Source organism: Cavia porcellus, unplaced genomic scaffold, assembly GCF_034190915.1.
Source record: "Cavia porcellus strain 051 isolate PalLab524CR breed Dunkin Hartley unplaced genomic scaffold, mCavPor4.1 scaffold_2, whole genome shotgun sequence".
NCBI classification, from domain to species: domain Eukaryota; kingdom Metazoa; phylum Chordata; class Mammalia; order Rodentia; family Caviidae; genus Cavia; species Cavia porcellus.
The window spans coordinates 32,727,242-32,753,585 of NW_026947485.1; the positions used below are offsets into that span (position 1 = coordinate 32,727,242).

At 49.3% G+C, this 26,344-nt stretch overlaps 1 protein-coding gene across 2 annotated transcripts in view; it reads left to right on the forward strand.

Annotated features, from left to right (window-relative positions):
* Positions 1–26,344, forward strand: part of Mindy4 (MINDY lysine 48 deubiquitinase 4) — a 99,368-nt gene that overhangs the window by 43,823 nt on the left and 29,201 nt on the right. The window contains exons 6-13 of one of the 2 annotated variants that reach the window (XM_013150492.3): positions 1,116–1,169; positions 3,177–3,235; positions 7,883–7,989; positions 10,697–10,813; positions 12,109–12,197; positions 19,353–19,454; positions 20,935–20,998; positions 22,012–22,077. In XM_013150492.3, the coding sequence (XP_013005946.1) occupies positions 1,116–1,169; positions 3,177–3,235; positions 7,883–7,989; positions 10,697–10,813; positions 12,109–12,197; positions 19,353–19,454; positions 20,935–20,998; positions 22,012–22,077 (658 nt within the window). The remainder of the gene's footprint in view (positions 1–1,115; positions 1,170–3,176; positions 3,236–7,882; positions 7,990–10,696; positions 10,814–12,108; positions 12,198–19,352; positions 19,455–20,934; positions 20,999–22,011; positions 22,078–26,344) is intronic. The other variant, XM_003467866.5, reaches the window with a different exon arrangement.

The following is a 26,344-nucleotide window of genomic DNA, read 5'->3' on the forward strand; positions in this document are numbered from 1 at the left end:
TTGCAACGCTATGCCACAAAGGGGCACATGAAAGGAACAATGAGCGCATTCTCCATGTGTGACCCTGCTTGAAGTCTCCTTTGGTGAGGACATCAATGGGAAACGGGTACAAAGTGTCTAAGCTGCTTGCTCCTTCAGCTGATGGATGGCCCTCCGGGTGGAAGTCCCATGACCAGGGAGAGGACCGGCTGTTCCATGCTCAGTGGGCACATCATCCCCACCCTCTCACTGTGGCTTATGGCCACCAACTGACCTTAGGAGCCATTGGGAACACATGGAAAGACTGGACTACGTCTCATGGCTCCCGGGAGCCATGGAGGTTTCTGGATGGAAGAAGGATATGTAAATTAAAAGAAAGATCAAAGTACAGCATTTGGAGCCAGTGGCCTGCATTTTAGTCCTGGCTCTGGCACTTGTAAGTTGCACAGCCCTGTGTAAGTCACTTAGCTTCTGTGAGAGTCTTTCTGGCATTCAGCACCTGTTTATGGAGCATTAGGCTGGGCATCTGGGACATGGGAGCCTAAGAGAATCCTGTGGTCCTCTCTCTCCCTTAGTTACACTCTTACCAAGTGTATCACTTTTCCTTTGCTGTTTGTAGGCAACCTACATTTTTCCTAAGACTTTCCTCTGTCTCATTGGTATTCTGGTAGATCCACTATTACCAGACCCAGTAACGTAAAACAGCATGAATTTATTATCTTACGGTTTCTGCGGCTGAAGTCTGAACCAGTTCCATTGGCTACTATTGAGGGGGCATCTCTCTGGTGGCACTGGGGAGTCTGTTTCCTTGTCTTTCTCACCGTCTAGTGCCTACTGTGTCCTTGGCTGTGGGCCTTCCTCCATCTGCGGTGCACTCCGCTCCAGTTTCTGCTTCTGTCCTCATGTCTCCTCCTCATTTGTGTCAGAGTCCTTCTGCCTTCCTCTTGTAAAGACCCTGTGACTAGGTCCTACCTAGAGAATCCAAGAGAATCTCTTCATCTCAAGATCTTTGACTAAACCCCTTTGCTATAGAAGATAACATTTTCAGGCTCTGGGGTCTAGGATATAGGTCTCTTTGTGGGCCAGTTGATTACATCATGTCATGCAATTTATGCTTATTTATTTTATACTTCTAGGAGTCCTCCAGGCAGAGAGCGAAGCCTGCTAGATAACCCTGCAATGGATGCCGGGTGAGTTAAGGAATGAATAAAGGCAGACTTTGGAGTTGAAGGGAAAGGAGCATTTTAGTTAAGTTTTGGAGGGTTAATATGAGTTTGTCAAAGGACACTCAAAATGGAGTGAGTAGCTTATAAAAAGATGCACCTCTTGGACTGAGATGTTCAGCACTGGAAGTGCAGGTGGAACACAGAGGACCTAGAGTGAGATGACCAGCTCATGGGGAGTCCTATAGGACACTACAGTGAGCCTGGCTTTTATAAGGAATCTGTTTGGGTGGTGGTTGCTGCCATTATCTTTGGAGTTATGGCTACTGTTTAAATTTCTGTGCTGACATTTACTAGCTTTATTACCCTGGAAAAATTTCTAAACCCCTCTGTTTAGTGAGGTGAAATAACTGCTTTATAAAACTGTTCTGAGAGACAGATGATATTAAGGCTTGCAGGGCACTCATCTTGTTGCTGTTGTTATTTTCATAAGTATGGTTACTGTTGCCGTTGGTGGTGGTGGTGGTGATGACAGGGAACATTTGAAGACTTGCTGCCAGGTGACAAGAGTCATGGTCAGAGTTGCTTTGTAGAGAGGTGACATGTGGAGGTGTAGAGTGCCAAAGAGTGGCCATACTGGAAATCAGGAAGGCAGCAGAGGCCACTGACATAATTTGGGTGTGAGATCAGAAGGCTGAGAGCATAGAAGGGTTCGGGAGAGATAAACACGAGTGTTTGCCCATGCCTGACATGGCTGAAGATAGACTGGAGAAGCCACCTACCCTAGTACTTCCACTCTCATTTTTCTGATAGAAGAGAGAGGCAGAGCAGATGGAGGCATGGAAGCAGGCAGAGGCTTTGGAGGAAAGTGTGGTTCATCCCTTCCCAGTGGCGTGCTCCTACTGGCTGCACCTCCACATCCTTCTCCATACCCTCTGAGCTGTGACCCCTCTTCCAGCTCATTCTTGCACCATTTCCCACGGACACACCTCTAGAATCCTGGAGGGGTCAGACTCAGGTGGAGGAAATGCTCTATAGAATGGAACGTATCGGGGAGGAGGAACTGCCTGAGAGAGAGGAAGAGGTGCTTGGTGTTCTGGAGCCAGCAGAGAGACCAAGTGCAAAGCAGCACGTGCTTGCACATGGGCTGTGTACTGCACGTCCCCCACAGTCTTCCACTCACACCCTTCATACATCTTGAGAGAGGAAACCAATTCAATGGAGTGCACCGTGGCAAGACTGCGATTGTGCTCCAGTCCTATCTTACCCTGCAAGGATGTTGGAGGAAAATATATTTCAGTAACATATTCAAAAGACCTGCCAGTTTTTTTAAACACAGTAAATGGGCTTTCAGAGAGTGATGTAATATTATTATTTTTAATAAATGCTTTTCAAAAAGTGATTTCCCTTTAGTTTAGATTAATGCATGCTGGAGGAGAAAAAAAAGGGGGGCCTAAGGGGACAACTTTAAGTTCTGTGTGCATGCATCTGAATCTGCAAAGCAGAATTATGGGGTGACTTTTCAAGTAATGGGAAGATGCAGGACTAGTTCTTTCGAACATTCTGATGCATTTCAGAGGGCTTTTATAAATAGTTGCTGATGATTTTACAGTGGGGGCTGGGAGAGGGGGAGCAAGCAAAGAAAAATCTCATGGAGACAGATGAAGACATCCTGTGCAATGATCAGAAGAACTCGATCTCTTTGTAAGTGTGTCTCCCAACATTACTGCAGTGCCACCTGTGGATATGTTGGCATTCAGTGACAAGTGTCAAACCACAGAGTTCAGTGTCCAGTAGTGGTTGGTGTTCAGCTTCTTTGGGAGAACAGAGCACTGAGTGGTCCCTAGGAGGTCATTTGGAGCTATCTTCTGTGGAACTCCTCCTGAGAGAGGGCCATACAATCAAGACACATCTGCATGTCAGGGGCCAGCGGTACCACTTCTAGATTCCCATGCAGGGCCCCTCCCGGTCTTCTTTGCTGCTTGTGTCTCTGTGTCATGCTGTTCTTGCTCACTGACATTTTCTCTTTCCCAGGAAGAGTCAGTTGCCAGCGTCCAGCAAGGTGGATGATGAGCTGGATGCCCTTCAGCTTGGTAGGTATAGCAGGTGCCTCTGTGTTGTCCCTGTAGGGCCTCCCCAGCCTCTCCTGGGAGACAGTGAGTAGTGGGCATTTTCTCTGAGCTGAGATAGGGACTCTTTTCCTCCTACCTGATCTCAGGAAGCAGGGCCAGGTGTCTCTTTTCTGTCCATGTCTTTTTTTACTGCCTGCTTTTTTTTTTTCTGCTGGAAAAGTCCTGAGCAATCTGATCATTTCAGAATGACACAGTGGGACCAGAGAAACTCTCTGTGTTTCCAGTTTCGTTAGGACCCCTCAGAGCCTACAGAGCTTTTCAGAAGACAGTTCTACTGAGGCTTTCAGAATACCAGTGTAGTTCTGTCAGGGAGGTCTATCAGTTTTGAAAGTTTACAAATATGCTTTTGAAATACAAACGTGTCATGGATATGCCAATGGAGTTACTCTTGAAAACCAAGATAGAGAATGTTCCATTCTGCTCTTTAAGGTGAAGTAGTTTTTGTTCCTCCCTGAAAATCTCTGCTCCTCAAAGACCAGGAGCTGGGCAAATGCAGCCATAGAACTGAGGATGCTGGGCCAGGGACAGGATATGAGAGGATGAACTGGAGTGCCATTGACATTTGCTCCTTTTCTGGAAGACAGCCACTTACCTGTTGGCAGTTTTGGCATACGAGAGCTGTTCACATACTTCCTTCTCCCCTTTAAGTATTCCCTTTTAAGTTACAAGAAGAAAGCAATGCCCCCTTAGAAATGCCTTGTGTGAGATGTGGGCCCCGTGGTGTGCTTTGATCAAGTTGAAAGCGAGGGCCAGGCCCCTGAACAGCAGAGACATGGGTTGTTTATGCCTCTTAACTCACTTCAGAGGTAACAGAGCTTCTGAGTCTTAATCACCAGAAGTGGCTGGCAGCGTGATCCTGCCCTGCCCAGGAAGGGCAGGCTTCTGTCCATGACTGCAGAGTAAAGGATGGAGTCAGGGAGCCCTGACATCCAAAGCCTTCTGGGAGACACTGCACTTGACTTTCTGATGAAAGGCACTCATGTTTGGGCAGAAAGTAAAGCAGTTCCCAGCCTTCAGAACCCAGAGAGCTTCTGTTAAAAGGAAGGCTTTTAGCAATTCTCAGAAGCCAGCTGTTTGTGTGTGTGTGTGTGTGTGTGTGTGTGTGTGTGTGTGTGTGTTTGGGTGACTTAGCTAACTAGAAAAAAAAAAGGAGATAAAGGATAAGAACCAAGGGGACACAGTCATCCAGAGAGTTTAGGGAAAGGGAACAGCACAGAGTAGTCTTATGGGAAAGAGGATACCACAGTGGTACAGAAACAAGCATCACTTAGATTACAGGGGCAGCACCCTTCCCCATGCCAATCCAGTTTCCTGTGGTTTGGTTCAGTGACTTTTGTCAGCGAGTGCCCACCAGAGTATTGGAAATGCTCTGAAGCAGACCAGATGAGTGAAGGAGGGCAGGACTGGGGGACAGAGGAGAGAGGGTGTCCTCTCATGGTAACACATGAAGCATACAACCTGTGTGCTCCATTGCTTTGAGAAGGCAGATGCCAAGTTCTGTGGTAGGTTCTGGAAGTTTCACAGCAAGAGGACATTTAGGCTGAACCTCAGAAGACAGGCAAAACACAGATGTGGGAGGAAATGCATAGGCAAATACCTGGAGCGAGAAAGGCAGGTTGGCTGGAGGAGTGTGACCTACAGGAAGTGGGGGGCCAGGGGCTCGGGGCTGGGGCACAGCCTGGGCAGGCAGAGGCCTGCGAATGCTGCGCGCAGGAGTTGCATGGTGAGCTGTGGGGAAGGAGGGGGCCCTGAACATCTGCACTAGGGGTGATAGAGCCTGAACTTTGGTGTAGGATGGTTTTTAGGGTAAGAACCTGGATATCAGAGACTGTGAGTGGGGCTTGGCATAGTCCAAAAAAGCAGTGATGAGGCTCTGTGCTCCCTGGAGAGCCCTTTGGGTATTTCAGGGTCCTATAGGATAATTTCCTGATCTTTTATGGCAGAATTCGTTGCTGCCAAGACCTTTGTACTCTTCCTATTCCTGCATTCACTTATTATATTATAATTTGCCAGGGACTCTGTCTCCCCTTCTGAGCAGGAAGCTCTTTGAATGCCTTCATCACTGTTCAACTTCTTCTGTTCCACATTGTCCCCGGCACATCGGTCAAGGGTGCTCAATAAAGCACTTAATAAATAAAAAAGTAATGACCTGTCCCTCTAACAGTGGAGGGAAGAAGGTGGTGGCCTTCAGGTAGGAGGCATTCTGCAGGTGGCATAAGCCTGAGGCTATAGCGGTGTGTGAGAGGGACAGAGCTGAGGTGGCAGCCTGGGGTATCTAAGGAAGGTGGGCAGCGGGAAAGGGTTTTATCAAAGCGGAAGCCTGGAAAAGTGTGGAAGACGTTTTGGGGTTAGTGGGATAAAGATGTAATTTCAAACAGCTCCTATGGAAAAACAGCTATTAGGCCATTTTCCTTATAGACTCCTTCTTGAAATGATATTTCTCTCTTTCTCTGTCTCTCTCTCTCTCTGTCTCTCTGTCTCTGTCTCTCTGTCTCTGTCTCTCTCTGTCTCTCTGTCTCTCTCTCTCTCTCTCTCTCTCTCTCTCTCTCTCTCTCTCTCTCTCTGTCTCTTTCTGCTTGTTATTTTCAACCAGACATCTGTACAAGCACCTTAAAAATAGCATTCTCAAACCACTGGCATTTGCAGATGGTTTTTTCTGGTTGAACAACGTGTCATTCTGGAGCATTCTGTTTTTCCCTTGCATGGCGGTCTCACCACATCTGGACCCAAGACCTCCCCTGTGGTCCTATAGCAGCAACCTGCACTGGGCTAGTTCTTCCCCAAGAAGCCCACGGAGGCTGCCTGCACCTAGGAGCTCTCCTTCTTGTGCTTTCTGGACCTGCTTCCACTTCCACTGTGGGCTCCCAGCTTCCACTGTGGCTCACTTCATGGGACTGGGAGACCCTGCTCCCTCTCTGACAAAGTGAGGCTGAAGGACGATATTCATATAGGCATAAATACTGTCCCTTCTGTGCTACCAGAAGACGCTGCTGTCTGGGGCCTGGTGGAGTCTCTCAGGTTACAGCAGCCCTCAGTTTGGGGCCCCAGTGGAATTAATCCTACATCTCCATTCTTCCCAGCCAGTTCTACCAGGCAAAGCCTGCCTTCTCCTCCCTCTTCTTTCCCTTCTTTATTTCCATTCACCCTGCACACCCTCTGGAAATTCTTGATCATTCTCTTCGGCTTAAACTCAGTCCTTTTGCTGGCAGGTGTCCTCGCACACGTGTAATATTGCTTGTGTGCATGTAGTTTTGCCTAATGTAAATAGTATCACATTACATACCTCATTTGATTTCTTACTTTCTCTATTCTGTGCCATGTTTTTAAAGATCCATTATTGAGACTGAATGAACATCTGGTCTTTATTTTGGGTTATTTTTGTAGAGCTAGGTCGCAGGGTAGCTTTTTTAGAGTTTCTAACTAAGAGGGGTTCTCATTTGAATTCAGCTTTTTATTTAAATTCCAGACTTTTCTTCAGCCTAAAGGTAAATCAGCCTCCTAATTCAGCAGCCTCAGTCTCTAGTTTACTTTGTGTGATGGATGGATCTTTCCTAGGCCAGTAAAGGAACAAGATATGAGTTGTATGTGCTAGGCATGTTGACACCCCTCATCCCAACCAAGGCTACTCGAGAACCTCCTCTGAGGAGCTGCAGTTTAAGGATCCTCTGGAGTCTGTTCCACTTGGCTGTGCTGGCACATTTGCCTTGAAATTGTCTCCCTTAAATTCTGGTAAATGCCAGGGTAGAAGAATGTGAGAAGGTCTCAGTCAGCTAGGAAATAGTGGGCCATTGCTGCCAAAGACTCCAGTGGAAGCCTCTCTGGGCCTCAGTTCCCCCAACTGTACAATGGCAGTATCTGGATATGGATTGGCATCTCTGGGGGCCACTGAGGGTGGTGGTGTTGGTGGCAGGATGGCGGAGTGGTTAGCAGTCAGAGCAGTTCACAATCTGTCTGCCATTTTCCGTTTGCCTAATGTGAGGCCAGGCAGTGTGTTCCTCTATGCTTCAGTGTCCTCGTTGTCAGCGGAGGAGACATAGTGAGTCTAGGGCTGCAGATGTAGCTCAGAGGTACAGTGCTTGCCTGACATGTAGGAGGGCCTGAGTTCTACCCCCAGACAAGGAAAAAGGAAATACTCTCTGATACAGATGTTAAGAGACTGGGTAAAGCAATCTAAATGGCCAGTAAATGTGAGCTACTACTATTATTTTTTCAGAAGTGGACACTTTTTATTTCTCAATTCTGTCATCTTCACACTCATCTTCAGGTGACAGACCTGTGCACCACACCTCAGAAATGTCTTTGAACCAGGCTTTCCTGCACCTGGGTCATGAGCCAACGTGTGACCCTTTCTAGTGGGCCAGTGGTAAATCCCAGCCATCAGCATCCTGGTGGCATATGAGGGGGAAGGCTGCAGTAGGAACCAGCAGCCCTTTGACCTGCTTCCTTTCCTTCTGGAGATGCCTTGGGGGGTACCAAAGGGAAGGCCAAGGGGAGATGGGAGGAGCCTCCTTCTGCTCAAGCTGGCTCTGAACTTGCAAGTGTCTGCAGTGTTAATGACTTCCTGTTCCATTCTCCTTGGGTCACACCATGGTCATGGTTTTCTTCCAGAGGACGTGGAGGATGAGTTGATAAGGGAAGACGTCATCCTGGCCCCAGCCCCATCAATGCTCAAGCTGCAGATAGTGTCAAAGCCCATTGACCTCTCAGCAGCCAAGGTAGGTGTTCCCTTAGAAGTGGAAAGAGAATTCCACATTAAATTTGTGCTTGTGTGGACAGCATGAGTTTTGCATTTTTGGCCCTGTCCTTCTCATTGTAATCTCTTGGTCACTGCTGAATTGAAAATTTGAGTGTAATGTCAAAGAAATTTCAGCCAAGGGACAGGAAAGCTGTTCTGGTCCTGGTAGCTCTCTTTCCCTCTCCAAATACTAAGAGTTTCTTTCTTTCTTTCTTTCTTTCTTTCTTTCTTTCTTTCTTTCTTTCTTTCTTTCTTTCTTTCTTCCTTCCTTCCTTCCTTCCTTCCTTCCTTCCTTCCTTCCTTCCTTCCTTCTTTCTGTCTTGCTATGTAGTTCAATCTGGCCTGGAAGCTGTAATCCTCTGCCTCAGCCATCTGTATGCTCAGGCATGCACCCTTGTGCCTGGCTAGGACCTAGTTCTAGCCAGGATCTGGTTCACTGCATCCCTGTCAGGTGCAGTCCAAGGTGTGAATGAGAATAAGACATTTGTCCCTGAGAGACTGGCTGTGTTCCTACAGTGGCTCTTATGCTAGACTTGGGCCCACTGCAGCAGAGGAAGGACAGGGAGGGTCACAGTTGTTCAGCACCATTCAGGTTTGCACCTGCAGCCCTTGAAAGAGACCCATAGTCACAAGACTTCGGGAGTAGGTTCCTGGTTTTAGCAGCCTGCTCTCTAGGGGTGTCTGGAGTTCCCCACTGCTCTCGGCTCCCAGGAAGGCGTCGCACTGGCCCCTCTAGTCAGGGTCCAGGAGAAAGCATGGAAACTCTTGTGGGCATAGCCAGCCTCCTCTTTTCACCTACTGTATATTTACTTGGACCCAGATCAACAAACACAACACTTTTCTAGAAGCTTTGTCCTTCCCCTTTTTTCTTCTTCTCTTCTGTTTCTTTTTCCTTCCTTTTCCACTTTGAATCCACACTCAAGGGGACCGAAAGCTAGGGGCACTCACTCTGGTCATTAAAGCCACAAGGCTGGATTTCTTTATAAAGGGTATATTCCTATCTGGGCTGGGATCTTGGGTATCCGTAAAGAGCATCCCACAAAAGCATGTACAAAATAGTGAAGCCAGCAGAGAGAAGAGGGGACCAGGGCGTGGAGGGCAAGTAAAGCCCAGACTTCCAGGCTGTCCCCTACACTGACGGGAGCTGTCAGTCTGTGGCTAGGATAACAGAGAGGGAGTTGGGCTAGAAAATCCAAATCTCTTTAGTTCCAGGCTCTCAGGGAATGTGATTCAAATACAGAGATGACTGTAGTTGGCACAAGAGGAGTACTGAGCCATCAGACGAATTCACACCTCCAATGTGCCTCTGGTCCACGCTGGATGACACAAACACTTCTGGCATAAACAGATTTGCTTATACTTAAGGAAAACAAAAAGAGAGCTGATTCTGGTGGGGAGTAAAGGGAGTCAGTAAGACTGACCTGACTTGAGAGGGATCCAGTGGAGGGGCTACAGAACCCACCTGTTGGTCCTGGAATTCACTGGAGCCTTTGGAGTCCCCATGGGTATAAAATCATGGCTGAGAGATGACTGGCTCAGGAAGCAGGAGCATCCGAGAGGCCCTGCCTCCCTTCGGAGGCTTCCCAGGGGGAGGGGTTGGCTCATCCTGGAGCACTGGATGGTGGTGCTTGGAATGATGGGAGATGAACAGTGAGGGCAGCACCATCCAGAGGCCTAGAGAAGACAGCTCTGAGAAAATGGAGAGGCTGCTGTGAGGAGGTGGGGTGCTCTGGCAGAGTTCATGGGAGGTCTCTCACAGGTTACACCACATAGTGAATTTTTTTTTTTTTAACCAGGAGACCTTGCACTTGCCAGGCAGGCACTATGCCACAGAGCTGTATCCCCAGCCCTGGAATTCTTTTTCTGTAAAGGGCTACGCAACGTGTTTTCAATTTTGCTTGTCCTATGGTCTCTATTTCAAACACTCTTTTCTGTTGCTGTGATGTAAAGCAGCCATAGACAGAAGGTAAATAAATAGACATTACCCTGTGCTGATAAAACTTTATTTATAAAAATAGGTATGTGCTGGATTTGATTCATAGATTATTACTTGTCAGCCCTGTGCCAGAACACTGGTTCTCAAATTTGGTTGCAAAGTGAAATCACTCAGTTTTTAAACTCCTGGTACTAAGGCTGGGCATAGAACTCAATGGTAGAGCCCTAGCCTAGCATGTGCCAGGCCCTGGATTAGTTCCCTAGCATTGTCTGAAACCAAAAACATGAAACTTCTAATAGAGGAGTCTCACTCTAAGGAATTTGAATTTAATTGGCCTTGCTGGTGGCCTGAGTGTCAGAATTATTTTTAACAGCTCCTTAGGTGATTTCAGTGTGAGATAAGGTCTGAGACTTTTAGTCTTTCTTATGAAGGATTGGAGGACCACTAAGATCCTTCGGAATACTCAAGTTTCATGTTTCAAGGTCTGCATAAGGAACCTACAAAATTTTGGTTTGTGTTGACCCAGACTGGTTTGGATTTCAGATGTTCCACAGGTAAGTCCCTCAAGATTAGGCTTCTCTTCTTTCAAATATAATAAGCAAGGGCTTTGAAAAAAAATAGGAAAGAAACAACCCTGCTGGAAAAATGCACTGGGCTTCTAGAACTAAAGTCCAGCCCCAACAGGGGCTGCATACTGAACATGACAGTGTTTACTTTGAAAACAACCAGTAACACTCTCTTCTTTCCATAGGAAATCAAGACACTTCTGTTTGGTTCTACCTATTGCTGCTTCAATGAGGAATGGAAACGTCAGAGCTTTTCCTTTAGTGACACAGCCTCCTTAAGATATGGCATCGTTCAGAACAAGGCAGGTGATCCTTGTGCTTCGGGGCGGGGTGTCAGTGTGTCCTGGTTCACCATGGCCAGCTAGTCCCATGTTTACTGAGTAGTCCTTGGGGCAAATTCTCAGTGTGTGGCTGGGGATGCAGACCCCTGATTGTGGACATTCTAGAAAAATACCTACTTGCTGTGGGTGCTGCACCACACAGGATGCCTGTCCAGGAGGAGCAGAAGGCAGCCTTGAGTGTGCTTGGGATGCTGAAGGTTTCTCTTAGGCTGAGCTTTGAAAATGCCAGATTATATAGGTAGAGCAGGAGAAGGGGCATGCTAGGCAGGTGCAGGGGCGAAGTCTATAGAGGCTGCAGGGGAAGGCTGAGATGTCAGTGTACAGAGAAGAGAGTGGAAGAAAAGCAAGAAAGATGAATAGAGGTGGCAGGCTTTACACATGGCCTGGACATAGTTCCTGAGATACACCTGGGAAAGCCCAAAGATACTCTTAACTCTGGAACCAAGAATCACCGCATGGCATAGGCAACTCAAGCAGGTTCCATTCCTTGGGATCCCACAGCCTCTCCTTATCCCATATTGCCCAAGGAATAGTACCAGGAGCACTGGCTTCAAGCACTCCTTTGCATGGTGAAACTCAGCCTCTCTTCCTGCACGTCAACTTCAGGGGCACCTCTGGCCTGCTGCTCTGGGGATTGTTGGTGCTGTTCAGTTTCATTGATGTTTGCTGATATATCCGAGGGACCTGGGGTGATGCCAAGCCTGTTATGTGCAGGGATGAGCTCTTCCAGAATCTCTCATATGACAGTGTGAGAGGGATCAAAGACACAGTGCGGTGTTGAGGCAGCTGCCAGGATGAGCAGGAGGGAGCTCAAGTAGCAAATGCTGCTATATCATCTGACTGCCAGCCAAGATAGATAAGGAAGGCTTCTTGGAGGAGAAGACCCTTAGGATGGGTCTTGAGACCCCAGTATATGACTGAAACTCAGCCTGTGCACATTGAAACATTTCCCTGGATGACGGGAAACCTATGATAACGTTGCTGGTTTTAGGTATGATGGGTTGCGAATAGCCACTTTCTTCCCATAATTCCTTGCAGACTCACCCTTTCCTTTAGGGATGGGGATTGGGGCTTTGTCCCCCCCCCCCCCCCCGTCTTCATGATTGCATTGTAGATAATCACCATGCCAAAGACCTCCGTTGGTGAGGGAGTAGTACAGTGGGACTGTGCCCTGTGACCTGGGATGGGTCCTACAGGATGGGTCTGAGGCTCTGTCCCACCCTAGTGCCAGTGCTGACACATGTTGCTCTCTGCAGGGTGGCCCCTGTGGGGTGCTGGCGGCCGTCCAAAGTTGTGTGCTGCAGAAGCTCCTGTTTGGAGGGGAGAGTGGAGCCGACCGTGCTGTGTAAGTCTGCTGGCTCTCCTGCGGCAGCTGCAGAGTATCCAGCACAAACAAGTGGGGAAGTGTGTGTGTTCCTTAATATTTCCCGTCTTCTGGAGGTCAAGATGGGAGAGGTCACAGCGGTCAGCCCAGTGGACCTGCCTGCCTTCATTTCTGGGAACAGGGAGGGCTGGTGGACACTGTACCCTGTGATCAGCAGTTGCTGGAAGCGTTGAAACCAAGCCCACTGTCCCTTCAGAAGGCTGCACAGCACTGCAATGCCTTTCACACCCACGCTGGCCTGCTGAACCTCTGGCCCACGTGGGGCTCCCCACCTTCCCACACTAGTACCCCTCTGCCAACAGCTTGAACCATGAATCCCGAGCAGCGCTACAGCACATCGCTTCCTCTCCAGGCAGCCACGCATTTTCCATTTCACACATTAAGTGTTTGCATCTGGGCAACTCACGCTCCTGGAATGTCTCTGTGCGGGCAGTGGGAGGCAGGAAGAATCAGATATTACCTCCCCACCCTTTCTAGAGATGCTCTGCGCGGTCCAGCGACCCAGAGAGAGGCATAACCCCACCATGGTTGGTGCCAAGATAAAACATGGGGATGTGCTGCAGGCCAGCAAGTCCTCCCAAGGAGGCCGTCTTCTTTCTTTTTCCTCTTCAAATGCTCAGTTATTAGCTTGTACCCAGACAGGCTCAGAGCTACAGAACCTCTGGGACTCGTGTTTTTCTTTTTAGTTGATATATTAAAAAATTTCACACCCGTGAACACATTACCCAGATCAAGAGAGAAAATATTTCCAGCACTTTGGAGAATCCCTTGCGTGTGGCTCATAGATACTCCTCCCGCTTCCTGAAGTTAGAGGTGAACAGGTTCTAAACTCCTAACTTAGTTTCGCCAGTTCCTGGAACTTTATGAAAGATACTTACTTGTTGACTGAAATGAGTATTTTAGCACTTTTAAAACATGCTCAGGCCAGCTCAGTTCAGAGATGCGATTCCCTGGAAACAGGGTAGGGATAGGGGTTGGCACTGACCAAGCTTGGTTCTCAGTAGGACACTTGCAATGAGTATTACTTTGCTTTAGGCAGGATCTGAGTGAAGGTAGTTTCTTCTTTTTGGCATCTTATAATTTTTTCAATAGTTTTACAGGACACTTACCAGGTTGTTTTATAAGACAATTATCAGGTTACGGGTAGACCAGAAGATGCTACCTATAAGCCCAGCTGTGTGACATTTCCGTAACATGATCACACCTTGTCCTCACTGGTTGCTTTGCTTCCTGTCCTGGGTCTGTCCACAGCCACTTCCTGAATATGCAGGGTCATACTCTGTATCCTGTGGAAGGCTGGCCCAGCATAGTGTAGCAGTTGGAGTTTAATTTCACAGGCAGAGACCTTGCCAGTGACTCCTGGTGAGACTAGTACAGTGCAGTGCCCAAAAGTACTCCTAAGGGGGTGGCACTTGCTAAGTGAGGGACCCGTGGCTGTGCTCAGAGGGTGCAGGGAACTCTCTGAGCACAAAAGCTTCTGCCTACCTCCCTTCCTAACATGCATGTACAAGAAGTATGCAAAATGTGCTTTTCCAGGTGCTTGGCAAGCCTAGGGGGCTGAACAGGACAGATGTGGCAATTATGACTGAGCAGAACAGGGGGTGACAGGTGAGCCTCCAAGGCTTTACCTGAACCTAGCCATGAAGGGCAGGCTTCCTGGAGAGGGCATTTTAACCTCAGTGCTATCCAAAGGAGGAATAGAGCCCTGATTTCCTTTCCCACACACCCTTGCATACACTTACTCTTTTTCCTCCCCCTAGTTAGCACCCTCAAATTCGTTGCCTGATGGCTCCTCTCAGCACAGGACTTCATGGAGCCCTTCCCTCACTTTCCAGGGAGGACACACCTGGCCCTGTCTCTCTTACCACCCCCCCGCCATGTGAGTCCGTGGACTCACGTGGCCGTGTCTTCGCCCTCCCTACAGAACACAAACTCCATGAGAAAGGGCCTTTCCAGGCTGCCTGTTCCACAACTGTGTTGCTGGCAGTCAGCCGGTTCTCTGGTTCACAGGAGAGGCCCTCAGAATTTTTGTTGAATGAACACATGGACAAATGAATGCGCTATCCAGACAAATGAGCAGGGAGGCAGAATTGTTTTCCAGTAAAGAGAACAAAATGTGCAGAGGACTGAGGGCAGAAGAAAGTGCAGAGTGGTGCTAGGGGTGGTCAAGGCTACATTTTGAGGGACAGGTGTGACCTGGGCTTGGGAGTGAAGTAGTGCCAGGCCACCAGGAGGGACTTGGGCTCTCGGGACCACCAGCTACACTGAGCAAGCTTTGCCCCTGTGAGCAATGTCTCATGACTCATTTTAGCCCAGGGCTGAAGAATTGCTTTTGAATTTCAGTTCTGGACTTTTGGGGAAGGTTGCAGATGGTTTCCCAACAACCAGGATGTAATATTTACATTGCTTCCAATAAAGGCTATTTTGGCCCAGGGCACAAGGCTGGCGTGGCTCCTTTTTGCCTATCACACCACCTCACTAAGGATATAAGGGCTTTTAGATCCCTGTGTTAGTCAGCTTTTTTGTCAGCTATTTGTGACCAAATACCTGAGAATATCAATTTATAGGAAGAAAGGTTTATTTTGGCTCATGGTTTCAGAGATTTCAGTCCATGGACGATTGGTTCCTTTGCCAGGCAGGAAGGGTGTGGCGGGGGGAAGATCCTCACCCAACAGCAACTGGGAAGCAGAGGAAGGCGGAAGAGCTAGTGAAAGGGGGGCTGTACCATGGCAGAGCTGAGACTGGCACATGACACCCTTGTCTGTCACACCACACTACTGGGCTTTAGATGGTTGTGTGTTTGAAAGAGCCAAATAAACTCTGTTTAGGAACGGTGTTTTTTTCCTTCTCTTTGCCCTAATTTAGAAATGTTCAACACCAAGGTGTACGGAGATGTGAGTAGAGTGTAGTGATGGTGCATAGACTTCTCCCACCCAGCTCCTTGGCATCTGTGGACCGACCTGTGAATAATTTATGCTGATAGATTGGGTTGTTGGTGCTTCTGTGCCAACCATGTGGCTTTGGGACTGCAGTGCCCCCTTTGACTCTGAAATTCCAGGATTGCAGAAATGATCTGGCTTTTTAGGACAGGAGGCACAGTCCTCTGTTGTCTGTGAGAGCAACTCAATGGCCCGCTGCCGGCCAGCCTGCAATCCGCACATCTGCAGCTCACAGCCCCGGGGTGGCCCTTTTCTTTCCTGCACATGGAATCTGAAGGTCTAGCTCAGGGCTTGTGGTTCTGTGAAAGCGGAGTGCAGGATGCAGTGACACCCTCCAGGGCAGTTGTCCTGAAATGAAGGCAGATTGGCAGGGGTGGTGTTTTTTCTGTAGGACTGTCTGGCCTCATTAAGACTCGTTCCATCAGGCAGGCAGCCCGCCTCTCCTCCACCCGCCTGGTCAGGCTGCGGTGTTTTTCCACTTGAGGAGGGCTTGTGCCCTCAGCCATTGGGCAGAGAAAATGAGTTTTCAGTCTCCCTGCAGGCCTGGACAGAGCCCCAGGCCAGGAAGGGCCCTCAGAGGCTGTTTGGCTGGACCCAGGGAATATCAGGGATGCCATCCTGTCACCTCCACTTCCTTTCTTAAATTGGGGCACTCAAAACTCATTGGAGAGGCTGTCTTGAGATACAGGGCCAAGAGTAGAAACACCACTTTACTCTGAAACACTTGGGTGAGTGCAGGATGTATTATTCCCCACCTCCACCTCCCTGGACACTTTTCCTGGGAGGAATTGAACTCTTAGAGACTTCTCCTGTTATAAGAGCCTGGCCAGGTGCCTGACTTGACAGATGTGTCCGACTCCTTGACAGTGTGGGATCTCATGGTCACTCAGGGGCCACCGGTGGAGGCTGCTGCGGAGCTTTTCGGTGAAGGCAGAGTCTGAGGGATCCCTTCCTCCTTCCTCTACTGTCACTGTGGGACAAGCATGCAGGCACACATGTGCACGCTGCCCTGTCAGCTCTGGGGCAGGTGAAAGGACAGAATGGTAATATTGCAATGGTGGCAGGGGCATCTGACTCAGTGCCTGTATTCACTTGCTCCTCAGAGGAAACGGTACTGCACTATTACCCTGCTGAACAATCTGTGAGCAAGGTGGGAAGCAAAGACCAGGGAAGGCCAGGGGTCCCCCAAACCTGTGAGCCAAGAGAGGGCAGGCTGCTCAACTGCCAAGCATTGCACATTCCCAGCCACTCTGTGTCTCAGAAAGACAGCGAACCAGGGAAGTGTGGGGAGACTGGGGAATTACTATACAGGAGCTGGCAGAGAGATGGAGGCTCAGAGCCACTGACTGCAGAGTTTGAGGGCTCAGGGAGAGGCCCAGGAGCAAGTCTTCCTGGCTCCGTCATAAGATTCTAGAAAGAGGAACTCAAGCAAAGTGACTACCTGAGAGTTGGTTGTACTCTCCCAGGCTCTCCTTCCCTCAATGTTCTTTCTTTCTTTCTTTCTTTCTTTCTTTCTTTCTTTCTTTCTTTCTTTCTTTCTTTCCTCCAGTTTTTACTAACAGTGTGATTTTGGGTAAATTGTACCCATGCCTCAGTTTCCCCACTTAAAAAAGTGGAATAGTGTCTACCTCATAGCCCCCCCCCCCCAATTTGCCAAAATGAAACATACGAAGTGCTTATTAACAGTGCCTGGTGTAAATACTCAGCATAGATAGGCTTTTTAAGTTTTTTTAAGACTCAAGATCAAAAACAGTGGTACAGAATTGCAAAACGACATAGGAGGTTAACAATGGTTAATATATTGCCTGTTGCTACATGAGAGGCTTCCTCTCTTCCTGCTTCCCTAGGTGGTAGAGCATGGTGTTTGGCAGGGTCTTCTCTGCTCCATCGTTGGTGGTTTTGCAGCACAGGTGCTTGAAGTAAGGCACACAATCTGGGCATCCTCCTGGTGCTAGAGATTTTAATCGGGGACCACTGTGTCCACCCTGCACACACAGATTGTGTATTGAGGCCTGGAGGTGCTCAGGAGGAGTAGAAAGGCTAAAAGAGCTTAGCTGAGGAGAAGGCAGAAGAGCATGCATGTGAGATGTGGGATGTCCTGTGGGTAGGGTGTCGCCACCTCTTGAAGGAGGGCAGGGCATGGAACAGGGGCCGTAGGGGGTGACAGAGACACACTTGTGTTTTCTGAACCCTGAGATAAACACACTGTCCTTCCTCCTTCATCTGTCAAGCTCTGCATTCCAGGCCCCCGTAGTCTTTGGGAGTCCTCTCCTGAAACCTTGAGTAATGTTTTCTCAGTGTTGTTTTCCTAGTTAGTTGTACCCTGGGCCAGGGCTCCCGAAAGCACGGATTGTTCAGCTGAGTGATCGTGTAGTAACCATTTCCTCTGAGGAACAAGATGGCTTCCTGAACTCAGAGAGGGTCAAGCAGTGGACTGGTTTGTTTTTTTTTTTAAAGAACTTTGAATATTTGCTGCTTGCCTTGTTGCATCTGAAGGATTTGAGGTGTCAGGCACATGGTGCCAATTTCATACACATGTGGGGAGCACACTTTTGAGGACTGGAGTTTTCACAGACAGTAATGATAGGAACCACTGATTACATTCCAGGCACAGGGCTGCGGGCCTTGCAAACATTAGCTCCCAATGCTATAAGGGGGTGCAATTTTCATTGCCAGGTTCTGGATAGGGAAAACTGAGGGACCTCTTGTTTTAAAGTGGTGGGACCACAATGGCCTGGCTAGATCCCTGGCTATGTGTCCTACCCTTAGGCTGTGAGCACTTGCTACCTACCACGCTGGCTACGTCCTGGTCTCCTGCCCAGAAGGTAGAGTAAATTTCAGTGTGTGTGTATGTGTGTTCTTCATCTGTTTATTTTGTTTTTTACTTTTTTTGAGATAAAGTCTTGCTGTGTAGCCAAGGCTACCCCTGAACACATGATGCTCTGCCTCAGCCTCCTGAGTAGTGGGATGACAGATGTGTTCCACTGTGCCCAGACAATATTCATTCATCCTCCCTCGCACATCTCAATATGGGTTCAGGTGTTATTTAGTAACTGAAAAGCTGGAATAGCCTCTCTGCATTCCTTTGACCCTCAGCAGGATCTTCATCAAGCCCTTTGTTTGTGAAGAGGAGAGACCCACTAAGACTAGCTTTTGAAATTAGAAAAAAAATTCACAGAATGCAGGGGAAGTCAAGAAGCGCAGCTCTAAGGAGTCCTAGAAATGTCACATGGAAAGAAACATCTATATTTGGCTGTTTCCCTCCCTCCCTCTCATTCACTCCATACACCAGGAACCTCTTAGTCAACATTTCTATTGCAAGACAGCTCTTGCCACTTTTGATTGCACTGCCTGCCTGTGCTTCTTAAAGCCTTTTGTTCCTAGCCTAGGTCGCTGCCTGCCTTCCTCACCCTGCTCTGTCTCTTTGACGCTGATACCTTGGAGGTCTGCAAGCTCCACTTTGGGCTGGCTGCTGATCTGCCCTTTCTCACCTTCTCTCTGGGCAGTGTCTGCCCAGCCCCAGCCCTCTCCTGTACTTTCCACGTGTCCACAGGCCTCCCTGGTGGTCCTAGTGTACACCTGAAGCTCAGCGAGTTCTCGGTGCAGCTCTTCATTCCCAGGCCAGCAGCCTCCTGCAGCCTCACACTTCTTGTCCCAATTGGTGGCACCATGGGGTCATCTTCGAGTCCTCTTTCCCCTCATGTCCATGCACCATATCTGTATCTGAGTACCCAGCCAATCAGACTGCTGTCTCCACAGGCCCTGTAGTGGTGGCAGTGGAACACAACTGCATACACAAGCTGTTCTCTCCAGAGCCAGGGCGTTGCACCGGTCGAGGCTCTACCTGAGATGGTGGTGGTTCTGGGGTGTGCCAGGCTCGACCTCAGGAGCTCTCAGAGGATACAGCTCTTTGTCAGTACCTTGTAGCCCACCAAAGCTTCAGTCTCGCTCCCCCAGGGGGCAGCTCCCTCTGCCTCCTCCATCCTTCCCTGAATTTCCTCCCTGGGCCTCTTCAGAAGAGTGCTTTCTGCTCCAGCTTCAGCCATGGAGGTCCTGGCTGCAGGTGAACTTCTGAGGGCCAGGGGAGAGGATGGGCTGCTTGAACATGCTTCATGGGGCTGCTTTGTGCCCATACAGGCGTCAATGTGTGGCTTTTTTGTTTTGGTCTTGTTCACAGGCAGCTGCAGCCTTCAGATGCTCTTCGCACCCGCTGCCTGGCCCTGGCCATCGCAGATATCCTCTGGCGGGCTGGGAGGCGAAAGCGAGCTGTGATCACCCTGTAAGTGGTTCCAAGGGCCCTGTCACCACTGCTTAGCCTCTGCTGGCACAGCTGCAGGCGCACTGGCTGTGGGCTCTTTTGGCCTTGGGTACAAGGGCTGTGTGTGCCAGGCAGACGAGGCCGGGTGCTGGCACCTGGGCTCCACCTCTCTTCTTGGCAGATATGTTCCTGTCTGTTCTGCCTCTCCCAGCCAGGAGTAACCCCAGGGTACCCTCCGAGAAAGGTTTAAGGCTGAGGTGTACCCTTTAATGAGTAGTACAATTCCTCCCACTCCCACAGCATGCTCACAACTACTCTGTCATATGCATAATCATTCCATGCAGAAAGGTAAACAGTTGGGGTGGCCCAGAATTCTGTCTCCCTGACCCTCGGCTCATCCCTGCCCCACAGTCCTCATGGGTATTGGCCAGCTCCATGGAGCATCTCTTCCTCCCAGCTGCAAGGCTGAGCCTTAGTGGAGAGGTAACTTTGGGGCCCGTATTCTGGGAGACATATGGGTCGCTGCAGCAGATTGCCTAAGAGGAGGGCTCTCTGAGGTATTTTTAAGGACTGGGGATTAAATCCAGGGTCTTTGTGCTGAGCTGCATCCCTACCCTTCCACTTTTTAAAAACAATTTGGGACAGGGTCCCCTTGAGTCACTAAGTGAGGCCAACTCTTGTAGCTATTGCTTGTTGGCTGTGGCTTTGGGCAACTGACCGACCTGTTTATCTGTTTAGAAAGTGAGGATGATAATGATTACTTAATGGCGTGATGGTGAGGGCTAAATGAGTCAATATAAATAAATGATGCATAATAAATGCAATACCGTTACTTAGCTTGAATCATTTATCAATATAAATAGACGATAAATAATAAATGTGAAGTGCTTAAGATGGTGTCTGCCACATACTTATTAACCCTGGCCCTTCGGGTGGACATGGCATAAGGGCAGTGAGGAAGGAACTGGGTTTCTCTCTGTTTTTAAGATTAAGAAGTGCAGACAGGAAAGGGCCACATAGCAGCTAATGGCACAACAGGTCCCAAATCCACACCCTGCTTCTATTCTGTGCCATAGTGGACAACACATCTAGAAAAGTCGCTGGGGTGGGGTGGGGGTCGCAGAGGGGGAAATTCAGAGAGAAGCGGGGCCACCACCCTTCCATCTGTGGCAATGACGCTGGCCAGAGCTCCTTTGTCTGCATGTGTATTTGCCGGTGTGGGTAAGAATCAGACTTCTTCCTACAGCCAGGGCTTGGGTTCACTTATTCCAAGCTCGCCCTCCTCTTTCTGTTTTCCATTCCCTTTTCCTGCTAGTGAGTTCTCTGGACTCAGGCTGCAGATGAGTTCAAAGCAGGGGAAACAGAAACCCTTGGCTCCGTGCTTTCCTCCGGAGCCACCTTTTTATTTGTCTTCCTTTCATGACACATGTGGTTTTACCCTGGCTGGAGGGCACAGCTTTTCTCCTGGCAGAGGATTCATGCACCTTCTTTTCCTTTTTAGGGCTTCTGGAGAACAGCAGTTCAGCCCAACGGGGAAATACAAAGCAGATGGAGTCTTAGAAACAGTACGGCTTTCTGGAAAATTGTCACGCAATCTTTGGCTTTTTGGGGGGACTGTCTCTTTTTATATAAGTAAACCCATCCCCAGCTGGGGTAGGCCACCCTCCCAGGCCTTCAGAGTACTTTCTCTGGGGTTGCAGAGTGGGCAGAGGCGGTGGCTTTGGGGATGGACTTATGCCAGACCTGCTTTATGCCCAAAAGGGCTGACAGCTCCCCGTCACCTTGAGGTTACAGGGCTGAGCATATCCAGCAACCTAAGAGATGCCTTTGGTTAAGCCCCAGCCTGTAGCATCTTCTCCAGAATTTCTACAGGATGGCGATAGGTTGGAGCAAGGGAGAAGGAGGGGAGTCTAGAAAGTAGAGGAGGACTTTGATAGCCTGGGCACCAGCTCTAAAGTCAGACCTGGTAATACAAAATAAGAGATGGACATTTCTGTAGATTTGAAAATGTGGACACAGTGAAGTTCTTCAAAAAATTTTCCCTCTTTGCTGAGAATTGTTTTAACCATTTTAGTTCATTTGTCCCAGTTTAGGGCATTAGGGACCATGGGACATTAATTAGTGGCTTTTTTTTTTTTTTAAACTTGGAAGCAGTTTTTCTTGACCTGCCTCAGAAAGCAAAGGGGACCCAATCTGCTGCTTTTCATTAGTTCAGGACCCACTGACTATACTTTGACCCAGCCTAACCCTTGTGATTTGGACATGGTACCCTGGATGCCCCAGCCCCTTCGCAGACATCACAACTCACCATGGGGTACAGCCCTCTTATAATGCAGGGTCCTGTGCCTTACTTTCATGATATGGGGCTCCTGGGGGCTCTCAGGTGGGTCAAGGGCTGCTGCAGGCCAGGCTGAATTAAGCTGCTCTCAGGTGTGGGCTGCTGCCCAGTGCCTATTCTGCAGAATCTGTGCTATGCATAGGGATACTGCCAGTGGTGTTCAGGCTGCTGGGGATCACCACATGGAGTACAGTCCAGGTCCTGGGCATGGCAACTCACCCAGTGTGTATTCCTTCCCAGCTCATGCTCCACAGTGTATCCTGCTATGAGGAGCTGGTGACTTTTCTCCAACATACTGTGCATCAGGTATGAACACTGATTTATTACTGAAGCTTTTTCATTTCCTCATGCAAGAGACAGTGGTGGGCTAGAGTTGTTCTCCCTGTTATCCCCACCCTGGATGTGGTGAGGAAGCTGGGAAGAAGCCTGTGCCTACCACTGGGTGACAGAGCTGAAGACAGGGGCGTGATATGGGCTGGAGAAGTATAGGTTACCTAATCTCTCCATTGCATTCATGCAAGCTGGTCATGGACACAAGGCTTAGTAAGCAGCTGCAGCTGGGGCTGCAGAAGGCAGGGCTTTCTCCTGGGCTGGGTCAGAGGGGAGGGAGGCAGCCACTAGACAGTGGCCATGAAAGTCAAGCTGCTATTCATGAAGCAGGTTCCAGGACAACTGAAGGACAGAGAGGAAGTGGCTTTCTAGGAGAGTTGGGGACTGGGCAAACTAAATGACCTGACCTGACTAAATGACAACTGTGTTCCCATACTGGAAGTGTGAGTGGGGTGGGCCAGTGTGAGTGTGGGCCAATCAGAGGCTCTGGAAACTCCAAGGAGGGCTGCACACGCCAGCACTATGGGGGAGGGGCCAGCACATTCCAGGCCCAAGGACCTGGCTTCAGAGCGTTCAGGCCTGGCTTTGGGTCTAGTTTGTGTCCCTGAATAACTGAGGCACTGGCAACATGCTGAGCCTTAACGTCCCTCAGTTTCCCTACTTGTCAGGATGTGGATAATAATATAGTGCCAGCCGCAGGGCACTGTGCAGTGTGCCAGAACGACATGCATCATTGTGACTATGCTGGTGGCACAGTCATTGCTGTCACCATGATTTGAGGCAACTTTGGGGTGGGCTGTTGTAAAATCAAGAAGGAAACAAGACAGGGAGGAAGCAGTGTAAGACACATGACCTTGGAGGGCACAACCGCAAGGCTTTGACATTTGCATGTCAGGATGGAAGGACAGAGAAAAGCCTGAGTCCTTTTCTCCTGGCAACAGATGCTCCTTGAGCTTCCCCTTTCTCCCTTGTAGCCTTCTTCTGCGTGTGGGGTTTGTTCCCGCATCCCCAGGGAAGGCCCTGGAGGCTTTAGTGGCAAATGGGGGCACATTCAGTGCAAATAGGACAGGCATAAAGCTCCCACTGTCAGAGACTCTCCCTCAGCGTTTTCCTCCAAGGCCCATAAGGTCTGGGCATCCTACCCTGACTGTCCCGAGGTTCCTCAGGGAGGAAGAAAAAGGGAGGCAGATGTGGAGTACACCTGAGGCCTTTCATCCCAGAGTTGTAATCTTTAGTGATGACTTGGCCCAGGATAGCCAGAGCCTGCATAGTGACCCAAATTAGAATTAACTTCCTTTCCATGTGGGCTTCTCTGTCTGGCGTATGTGTGGGAGGGAGCCCTGGCCCAGGAGTTGGGAGCCCTGGGCTGGCTGTCACCTGTCTTGAATTCTTCCCTGGGATATCCCAGAGGGCTATCTGCCAATGCTCTGTCCCCACCCTCCCTAGAGCAGTCGGAAGGCCTGAAAAGATTCCCAGGAACCTCCTGTGGCTCATTGCTTGGTCACTTGCAGCCTTGGGAAAGTCCCTGGGTCTCAGTTTCCTCAACTGGAAGAAGGAGCCATTGTCAAATAACTTTCAGCTCCAGTTGTGTTCTCAAAGAGGAGCCTGAGGCCTGTAGGGTAGAAAGCTTTCCAATGAAGATGGTTTGCACCAGTGATCAGGAACCCCATCCCACCCCATGAAATTCAGGGTATTCCAAGAACACCTGATAGAAACGAGAGCCTTGTGCCTCAGTGTGTGAGGCTGACCAGGTTGGACATGGTATCATACTAAGGGAAAGGGAGGAGACTGGTGGAGCTCTGGAGGACAGAGGGGGACTTGGAGGGACCCATTTCTGAGACCTGGTCACTGCCCTGATGGTCCTGAGCTAGCCCCTTGCACCAAGGGCCCAGCATCCTGGCCCTTGAGGGAGCCTTACCCCCTTGTGTGTGGCTCAGGGGTCCCATGAAGCCTGAGCATAACTGGGATTGAGAAAGAAACCAGAAGGTGAGCCCCACAGCTGGGCCAGGGGCCACTTTCCTTCAGGAGTTCCTCTGGGCTCCCAGCCCTCTCCCCTGTCACTGGCTATGGCTCCACGCTGCAACCCATCACCACCAACCCCCGACTTTGGCACACAGTGCCTTTCCCTGACCCAATTCAGTTTAATTTATGTTTTTGCTGGAAGCAGTAGAGCTGCCTCAGCACTGGGCTCACCAAATCCATTTTTCATGGACTGGGCCTAAGAGGGGCTCTTTGTGCCAGGCCTGGAAATGCATACCAGGCTGTCTTGGCCAATATAAATAACCTCCTTGTTGAGTTTTAATTACACTTCCCTGCAGGGCTAGGTGTCTACCCAGGGCAGCTAGGGCTGCATGCTGCCCCTGCCTCCTGTGGAGCCCCTTGGTGGGTGCCCATTTCTCCAGGGCTATGCGCTGTGTTGAAAGAATGGTCCCCTTCTCCCTGAGCGGCCCTCGACATGGTTCCCACCCCAAGCCCTGGTTTCCGGCCCACTTCCCCACTGAGTTGGCCTTTCAAGCAGGCATGTACCCTGTGGCCTCCTATGTCCTGGCAGCTTGAACTTGATGAAATAATTTTAATCGATGTTTTTAAAGGCAAAGGGGAATATAGGTCTATTCAGTTGTGTCCAGCAAAGGCAAGTCACTCCAGGCAGGGCTTATTTCTCCTCCCTCCACAGAGGTTTCTGGGTGAGGGCTCGTAAGGGAAGTGCCAGGCAATCTGGACTATCAGTTCTCCATGTGAGTACAATGGGTTAGGGTCCCCAGTGGGGGCTTCTGTGTTGCTGACTCCACTATTTCCACAAATCATTAAGCATTGTAGGCAAGCCCGGGGGATCTTGGACCTAGACAGTGCTGGGGCTTCCCCAAGATAAGGCGGAAGTCTGGCAGACACTGGTCGGCATTCCAGAAAGGGAGCAGGGCCTGAGAGCCCTGTAACTGCCTGAAGGCAGCGTGTACATCCGTAGCTGAGCTGGGACACAGGGACATATGAGCCCACTGTGTGGGGATCTCAGCTTTACACTGCAGTTGTTAGAACACGTCACAGACATTGCCTCAGACAGTGTGTGCCATGAGCCAAGCAGTATGCAGAGGGCAATCTTTATCATCTTTGTTTTGTAAATGGGGAAACTGAGGGCATTGTAAGTGAGATTGATGACTGGCTTGAGATCACAGGACTACAACAAGGTTGACCTATGTTTGTTGTGCATTCATGCATTTCATTTATCTTCCAAAGTAAGACTTGATATTGGTTGTTAAGTAAAAAGTGATGTCCTCAGAACTCTTCCCTCACCCAGGCTAGTAAACTTGGTGGCTCTCTCTGAGCTTTGCATGTGCTTCCTGTTCCTCCCTGAGGGTCTCTTCTCCCCTGATCCCTGCTGTCTCTTGGGCTTTGAGTAGATACCGCTCCTCTACAATGCTTCCTTGGCCCTCCCTCTCTCTGCGTGCTCCAGATCTGCGTGAGAAGACTTCTGTGAGTTTCCAGAGGAACCTGTATGTGCATCACAGCCAAGCCCTTCCCTGCTCTTTCCAAGTTCCTTGTTCTTTCTTTGCTGAGAGGACTGATCTATGTCTCCCTTGTTCACAATGACAACCTTAGCAGGGACTGTCCTCTTGGCACTGAAGTTTCACTCAGCTCAAAAAGCAAAAATCAGACCAATGAACTTAGTAATAGAATTGCTAGATGAAGACAAAGACTTCAAAGTGGAATGAGGAGGGCCTTTACACTGACTTGTGTGATTCTCTGGGGTTGGCGGTGCCCGGTGGACTTACTGGACAGGTGGGCAGTGACGATCAGTGTTATCCTAACAGTTGACATGGGTGCCAAACCCTAGTCTGAGTGATGCTAGCTTGGTCTTCGTGATGAGGGTAGATATTATGGTTCTTATCCTAATTATCTCTGAGAAGATGGGGGACAGAGGAGCTAAGCAACATCCCCATGACAACTTAACTAAGAGTGATATGGCCAGGATTTAAGCCCAGGCAGCCAGACTTTAGCACGCAACTCCATGCCAAGATCGAGACTGTGGAGGTTGGGAGGAGATGCCTGCTTTGAGTGCAAACTTTAAAGGGGTGCGAAAACTTAGAGATGTACACAAACAACAACTTTAAAAAATCAAAGTTAATCTAAAATATTCATGATGAAAAAAGTCAAATATTTGATGTTTTGAAATAACCTAAAATAATAAAATTTACAAGGAAGACATCCCCTTGCACAGCCCACTTCCACACTGCACCCTGGTCCTGCC